General features: G+C 39.5%; 1 protein-coding gene across 1 annotated transcript in view; it reads right to left on the bottom strand.

The window, feature by feature from the left end:
* Positions 1-8,580, bottom strand: part of ATRN (attractin) — a 124,487-nt gene that overhangs the window by 63,643 nt on the left and 52,264 nt on the right. The window contains exons 20-24 of the mRNA XM_009290721.1: positions 6,398-6,491; positions 5,443-5,495; positions 3,715-3,809; positions 3,122-3,200; positions 2,569-2,726 (exon numbers count right to left, since the gene is read on the bottom strand). Of these exons, the coding sequence (XP_009288996.1) occupies positions 2,569-2,726; positions 3,122-3,200; positions 3,715-3,809; positions 5,443-5,495; positions 6,398-6,491 (479 nt within the window). The remainder of the gene's footprint in view (positions 1-2,568; positions 2,727-3,121; positions 3,201-3,714; positions 3,810-5,442; positions 5,496-6,397; positions 6,492-8,580) is intronic.

Raw genomic sequence — 8,580 nt, forward strand, 5'->3', positions numbered from 1 at the left:
GGGGAAGGGAAGAGGGTATGCTGTAAGGACAGGCAAGAGATTAAAACCAATCAGCTACATCCCTAAAACTAAATCAGAGTTTTCATTAAAGACAAGGACACTGAACATAGGTGCAAGGCGAAGTGCCTAATGGGAACGAGGTTATAAAAGGATACACAACCAAGGCGGAGAAAAAACCTCAGATGTTTCGATGTGTTCAAAGTCAGTGAAAGCAGACAGCATGCATCCCAGCACTCCAAAGGAAATGGCACATGAAATAGCGCCTCTGGTAGCAAGGCTGTTAAAGCAATCTACCAGCTGAGCGTGGCACTACGGAAAATTTAAAACATATTTAGAGGAGGAGGGAGAACCTAGATATTCACACTCCCAAGACCTCAAGAGTATGCAAAGTTTCAGGACAAGTTTTGAATAAAAGAACTGAAGTAGTAAATGAAAAACTGAATTCAACAAGCAATAGAGCTGACAACGGTAAACCGCGATATGCCAGCCCACTATTTTCTGTCTGTAAAGATAATTAATTGTATAGACCTAAGAAGTACAGCTGAGCTAATCCAAATTTCATTATGGATTTCAATACACTGGAAATTCCTGGGCGAGATAAAGACGGTGAGGATTACTTCAAGAATCATAGCGGTTAAGGGGGACAGAAGTTAATTCAAGGACGGCATTTGGGCAGACTTTGACTGATATCTTCATTACTGACGCAGAACCAAAACGAAAGTGTGCTAACTGCACAATCTGCTGACAAAGTCGAAGGCGATCATCAATAAAAATATGGAAGAGAACCACACAGAAGAACAACTAGATGATCTTCAGGACTGGCAATATTATCCAGTAACAGCAGCGGGATAACATTTTACGATGCTATTAGGGCCTGAGAAGAATGTTCGCTATCAATACTGGGAGCTCTACAAAGTCCTAACACACAGACCTGCATCAAGAAGTAGCAGATAAATAAATCAGGGTAAGGTACAGTCCAGCACTGATTATGGGAAGTAAACTATCAGCCAACATAACTTGTAAGTTAAATAAAATATGATTATTTTTTTTCTGACTCCTGTGATTACCAATTTGATGAAAAAGAAGCCTGAATATTTAAATAAAACATTACGCAAGTGCCCACCTTTGTACGCAGGACATTACTTTCTCTACTGAAAGCGGTACTTATCTTAAATGAAAACAGTGAGGCTTAGTACTTGCTGCTTGAGTATCCGATGACGAAGGTTTTACCTTGCAGCTCTTGCAGACTCCTCCATATCTAAAAATTAGGACTGGACAATGAACTAAGACTTTACCAGTTTGTCAAGTAAAAACTCTCCAGCTGGAAAATGATTACCAATACTGTAAATGATATTAAAAAAGAACCAAAATGCAGTCCAAAGTCAGCCTATCAAATCTACCACTCTGCAATCAACAAGACAAAGTTTCCCGAGTACTTAAAACCCACCATCTTTACCAGAAGGTGATGCAGACATTACACAACTATTCCTAATATATTTTTTTTAAAAAAAAGTTCAGGAAATACCTTGAAAAATATCACTATAGCTTAAGGACCTTTTTTCCAGGTGGACCTCATTTCCTTGCTCAATATTACCATGTGCATTATCTTTGTTGGAAGTGACCCCTGTGGTGAGTTTGTATGCCTGATATGTCTGAAATATCAAGTAAATTAATGTGAAGTTGTCAGCTTTCACATAATAACTGGTTGAATAAGGGTGAAGATGGAAGAAGTCGGGTTCCCACATTTGACCGAGCTTCTTAAAAAAGGCAGAATTCAAATACACAGAGCCTCATTTGAGATCTCTGTTCCAGACCTAGAAGTCCTTTTGTCCTTCAAAGGGCACCCGTATCACTCTGAGCACACTGCGGGTTGATACTTGACTTAGCCCAGAGCAAGAAGGTGGCCAAGGTTTCTCTGAATTATTAGCTGCCGCAGCAGTTACAGAGTCTCTGTGATTGCAGTCGGTGATCTATGAGTGTTTTCATGATCCACCAAGCTTCATCCACTGCTTCTTCAGCGCTAGCCTTATCATCACAGTCAGTCTGACACCTGAGGCAACGTGTGTGTTAACTGACTGCACTGAATTAAGGGAAAGAATGAGCTTCATTTTATTCTGCAGGTACCACCAGTCTTGGGCAGCACAAGGAGAAAGGGGGATGGCCCTCGAGCTGTGCCTTTTGAGAACAAGACATTTAAAAGAGACACTGAGAACATTTCCTCTGTTTTCTCATTCCAGGCGTGTTTTTTGGCTCTATGAGTCTTTGTTTTCTTCAACATCAATACTTACACATTTAAAGTCAGAGACCTCGTTAGAACATAACCCTGTTAATAAGCGAGCATCCCGCTTTATTTCACAGTGCATTTTTAGATCCACTGGACGGAGGCAACATCAGAAGATGACGCACCTTTCCGCTCTTTATCAGGAACATCAAACCCTTTGTCTGCTGCAGGATTATATTGAGAGCTGGTTCAGCTTGAACAACACAAAGCACACCGAACTGCCACATTGCTTGAGAGAAACAAAAAAAGTACTTTTAAATAATTATACACACGTTAACAGCTCCTACCTGTATTTTTATCGGCCAGGTGAAATTGCTGACGTAAACAAAGAAAGTGATGTTTGGATTGTTGCGGAAATCAAATTTCTCATTGGAGAAACTGTCCTTGTACTCTTTTATATTGGTTCTTGAAACAACTGGAATTTCCTCCCCAGCCTGCGTGCCAGCTGTTTTCAAATGTTAAAAAGTAGCAAGAAAAAAGATGTTTCAATGCACATTTTAAGTGGCAAACAAAAAGGACAAAGCATCCTGAATTTTAATGTTACAAAATTCACTATTCATCTGAACACTACTATTTTAAGTTGCATGGCATTATCAAAATCACCGTATGCCAAAATATTGCATTACTAAAAATCAAATTTGCACCTTTGGCGTTTCCAAAATACACTATTAATATAGAAAAACATAGTTCTTTTTAATATTTTACTTCTGCCCCCAGGCCTAACATTGAAAACCATTAGAAAATAAGTTCATAGGTTAAAAAAAGTTTCCCCAATTAAATCTGCATTTGTTGAAAACTGGTAACTGAAACAAGCTACCAAGAAACTTAGACTCATTTTACCTGCAAAACTTGTGGACCAAGTAATGTTGAGGTTGAAGTTTTTAGATGCATTGATAAACATGTCCAGGTCTCTGTTTTGCTTGGGGGGGAAAAAAGGAAAACCCATTTTTAGGATATCAATTTTACTGTACTGTTTCCTAGCAAATCTTCACTGAAAAAAAAAAAATCTTGGGATTTGTTATTTACATGAAGCAAAAACATCAAGCAAAACACTATTTACATTTTCTGTATTCTCCTCCCCAAAGAAAGCATAATAAAGAACAAAGCAAGTTGTGCATAGAATAAAACAGGAAGAATAGAGACACAACGTATTGGGTGAACAACAAGCAAAACCAGAGTTGCTCAGCAGTTGTTCAAACAACCGTAAAGAATCAGCTGTGGTTCCTTCGGAAATTTTACCATGAAGATTTGAAACTGCATGGCCAAGCCAAGCTCAAAAAGTTCTGGTTGCTTTGTGGAGCTGGACATACATGCCACGTTAAGAGACTCCACCTGGAGACTCGCAGAACTGTAACAATTCATCGCCTCCATGGCCAAGAGACAACAAACATACACCCAAAGGATGACGTTTAAAGGGAAAGTAGAAAATTTACCTCTTCGGGTGTTGCTACAAAGTTGATTGCTGTGTAATAGCGATCATCCTCTTGAGAAAGGCTGAAGGTGAACTGATAGTCAATGAGGAGAGTATCTGTAAGGAATGCGTGGAGAATGTTATCCCCTGTCTTGGAATAAAACAAACCGCGGCAAAGCAAGGCATGACGTCGCTGAAGCGTTTCACCACGCCGTTACCAATGACTCCAACCTATGTATGATCCCACACAAAAGGGACAAAAATCTCTTTTTAAGTTGAGTAGAGGGGAAAAAGATTCTGCTTACATTTTCCAGGCAATAGCCTCCAGCCTTAATCCAAATGACTGTTCATACATATACATTGTAAAAACATGCCGAGACATTTACTTTTTCCATACTGCAATACCTCCACGTGCTAAGGGAATACTAGCAAAATAAAATAGACCGTATAATCCCCACTTGGGAGGGGATTAAGTTCCATGCACGATAAGTCTCTGTACATCAGCGGACTGTACAGGGAGGATTTCTACAGAGCAGCTACTTGTTAACGAACCCAGCTGCCGTCCTACTCTGGGTCACATCATGTCCAGGCATGCCAGGACCAACTTCTGGCCCACCTGTATGCCCTCCTATGCGCACGCCTGCCTAGGGCTGGGCTATCACCTCTCTGTTAATCGACAGTGCACAGCCAGTTTTGGGGATACATCCACCAGTCTCAGTATCCTTTTATTACAACGCAGTATTATGACTTGTACATATTCCCGAACCCATGCAGAGATATTCCAAGCAATAATAAATACGAAGCTATTTTTATAGTTATTTTTCTCTTGTTGCCTCCTGGAGACCGCTTGTTGGACAGACACGAGCTAGACAACCTTCTGACGTCTACCCACAACTCCTATGAAGCACTACGAAATTCTCAAGGAAGAAAACCCAGTGAGACTGAACCTGTATAGTACAAGGTCATTCCTGTAAGAGTTGTAAAATTCTGTCCTTCTCCCCTTTTTGCCCACGTTACCACCCCTGCTATTAGCAGCAATGAAATAGGTCATCCTTGCAAAGAGACTGTCGTGAGAAGCCATCAGTGCCCCCGTTTGGCTACGCAAGCAGAATTCAAATTTGCTAAATACAGCATGTTGATAATTTCTGTGTTGCACAAAAATACTATTTGAGACTTGCATCTTTATGTAATTTAAGATTACATCTACCCATGCCTGCCAGTGTGCTGAGTGCTAATATTTGCAAATAGAAGCTGGAGAGTTTCCATTAAGTAATCTGAATCTTGGCAAAGCATCTTCTCGAATTGCACAGGAATCTAACTGTTCATTTCAGAGAAAATGTGGCAATTTTGAAACCTTAGCCATTCTAACATGGAACAGAATTTTAAAAAAAAAAAAAATAGTATTTTGCACTTACAAAAATTCTAAAGACACGCTTTGGTTTTGACTTATTAGGTATTTATTTTAGAGTACTCTCCAGAAGACCAGATTTCACTTCAGTCACGTGAAAAAAATCAAAAAGTTGGTCCGAAAAAACCAAACAACAACACAGACCTTCTCAAAAAGAGTATTTTCATTCTCTTTAAACAATACTTTTGTGAAAACTGAAGTTTTTTAAAACTATTTTTTAGTCCTTCCCTTAATCCCCTGTATTTTAAACAGATGCTGAGGCAACTAAAACTAGTTTTAAATAAGATATTTTAAACTTCAAACACATTTTTTATCTCCAAACAAAATCCCAAGAGTACTCACAGTAACACGTTCCTTTAAGTGGATTTCCCTGATATCTATTTTCGACTTCACACCTAAAAAGAATACATATATTTTTAATAAATGGATTTTTTTTTTCCAGTTCTATTTATTCCCAGCCACTAAAAATCAGAAAACACCACCTGTGCTGATAACAGTACACAATTAAAAATAAAAGATGCATGTCTGAGCTATACCGGGCTGCTGAAGAAATTCCACAATCCCTGCAAGTCAAACTAGTATGCAGTAAAAATGAAATATAAAATTATGGATATTAACCTTTGCATCCACTTGGAATATATTTATTAGCTCTTCACAATGCATGGAACTGGATTACTACACTCAAAAACTAAAGCCCCGATTTACATTTACGGCTATTCCAGGCTCTAGTCCTATAAACGTTTACTGGTGTGAGCAACACTTTAAAAATAAACCTGGCAATGAAATTATTTGGAATTAAATTATTTCCACTAACATTGCACTAAAAGCATTTCTGTTGTATCACAGAGAAACCTCCAGCAAATTTGTTGCTCTGAAACTGCTCCATTAAAATGCCTGAATGTCAAAGCCTTATTTCAGGTATATTTACACTCCCCCAGAACAGCATCAGCGTGCACAGACAGTAAAAATCTACCAATTAAAAAGAAACTATTGAGGGATAAAGCAAAGTGGTATGTATGGTCTGGGGAGTGCGGGCCTTATTTTTTCACCCCATCCCTTCTGCATGACATTCCCAGTTGAACTGTTCTTAAAAATGGAAATCTTCAGGAAATCATTTTGGTTCACGTTATCCCCCCAGGGGAAGCACGGCTGGCCGCACCGTCAATGAAGTTAGTCAACTGTCAGCGGGAAGAGATGAGCAGAGACATCATAAATACAATCATTAAAAAATGTAGGCATTCCATGCCGGTATGCGCACGGCCTTTTGATTTCAAATAACAAAGTGAAATGAACTCACAGTTGACACTCGTCTCCTTTTATTCCCTTGGTGGTGCAGAAACATTTCCCTGTATTTGTGTTGCAGACAGACGCGTGGCCATTGCACTTGCAAGCTGTTGAGCAGAGAAGGGAAAAGATGCAACGTTGAACAAAGCAAGAGAAACAGATTCGATAGCAATTAAGTCCTTTAGTTGCCAAACTGAGATACATCAACAATTGAAGCGCATGTGAAAACCCATTTGGTACTCTGGTTTCTTTGTGATACAGAAGGCAGCCAAAAATAGAACTGTGCGTCAAAACAGTGAGTGCGGGCTCCAGGACTGATGTTTTGTATGAAATCACGATCAGACTGTGCTTTTTAGCCTCAAAAATTTATTTAACTTCCTCTCTTGTTGTTAGATAGCACTAGGGATATCACATAACCGGTAAGAAAAAGACAATATTTGGAATAGTTTTGGGGTTGCTAACACATTTCCGTCAAACTCAAAACTCTTGAGAGAAGACTATTTTTGCAAATAAAGCAAAGCTCGTGGTGCTTTTAGGGCTTCTTCTAGAAATAAATAAGCTTTTGAGAAAATAATGTCATTATCAACAATGTCCGTGTATCTGCAGTGTAAAACGTCTGGTGCTAAGAATACGATGTCCATGCTGTAAGTGCTTTGGGGCGCGTGCCCCTATATATTTTAGAATAGCTTTAGCCTGGAATGCCACCGAGTCACGGTTGAAGCAAATCAGCTCGCCCCTAGACTCCATCAGGTTTGTGGCACGCCCAAAATAGACCAGCTCATATACTCTGAGCCTGCTCAAGATGCAAACCAAAGGTGTGACAGTGGGGACGCACGGGAGATTTGCTTCAAAGGAATGCTCCTGATCCAAATTAAAATGCTAACGTTGACACGCTTTGAGACGTTTATTCATAAGGAAGTAGAAGAGGTACATGCAAAAAAAAAAACCCAAACCAAAACAACAAACAACAACAAAACCAAGACAAGCAGTTGTCTTTGATAGAAAGTTCACTGTAACTAGGAGAATGGATGTAATAACTTTTCCTGGAAGGTAGGAGCCTTTTAGAAGTTGTTCTACCAATGAACTGGAAGGTGCATACATCTGGAGCTGTGCATGGGAGAGTGTACAATGTAAGAAGGGAAAAAGTACACGAAGAGAAGACCCCTCATTTGCGGTCCTTGAGCTTGCTGGAAATAGTATGCTTTAAAGGCTGGTGCCTCCTCATTAAGAAGACATATGCTTTCTCATTAAGACGACACATGCCACTCAATGTACCAGCAGATTCTTAGACCTGAAGTCCCCATCGTGAATATCCTTGCCAACCTTGGACCTTATTTTATGAATCCTTTTGATGTCTTCTTTATATTGGCATGTAATGGAAGCTATGTTGTATCAGGGACACTTAATTGGGTTTCTCAGATGTGGATGAGTGGTTTCCTAGCAGCAACACGGAACAAAATATGAAGAAGCATAAAGGCCTATTGTGGGAACAAATAGACTGAATGAAGATCTGACAAAATAATTGTATTCTGTGAACCAAACACACTTCTCATTAGTGGCACTTTAAAAAAAAAATTCTTAATACTATTGAGAATGCCTTGCACTGCCTTCCTTATGCTTTGCAAAAGGTAAGCAAAGTGAAATTCGGTCAGTATTTAACAGTAACATACATAAAAATTAGGAGAAATTTCAAATTTCATGTTGTTCAGATGCAGACCACAGTATCTTGAGAGATAGCATTAATGCTTCCTCACCCTGCTCTTTAGCCACATGCTTATCAAGAAGACTGAACACTCAGACATCTTTATTTAAAACAACAGTCTTATTTATTTATCCATTTTCCTATGAGCCCCTTTCCTGGTTTCGGCAGGGATAGAGTTAATTTCCTTTCTAGTAGCTGGTACAGTGTTTTGGATTTAGGGTGAGAACAATGTTGATAACACACCGATGTTTTAGTTGTTGCTGAGCAGTGCTTACACTAGCCAAGGACTTTTCAGCTTCCCATGCTCTACCAACTGAGAAGGCTGGGGGTGCACAAGAAGCTGGGAGGGGGCACAGCCAGGACAGCTGACCCCAACTGGCCAGAGTCTAGTAGCTCAGTGCTGTGTTTTGGATTTATTTATATTTTCCTATGAGCCCCTTTCCTGGTTTCGGCAGGGATAGAGTTAATTTCCTTTCTAGTATATGGTACAGTGT

Source organism: Aptenodytes forsteri, unplaced genomic scaffold (genome assembly GCF_000699145.1).
Source record: "Aptenodytes forsteri isolate BGI_AS27 unplaced genomic scaffold, ASM69914v1 Scaffold236, whole genome shotgun sequence".
Lineage (NCBI taxonomy): Eukaryota > Metazoa > Chordata > Aves > Sphenisciformes > Spheniscidae > Aptenodytes > Aptenodytes forsteri.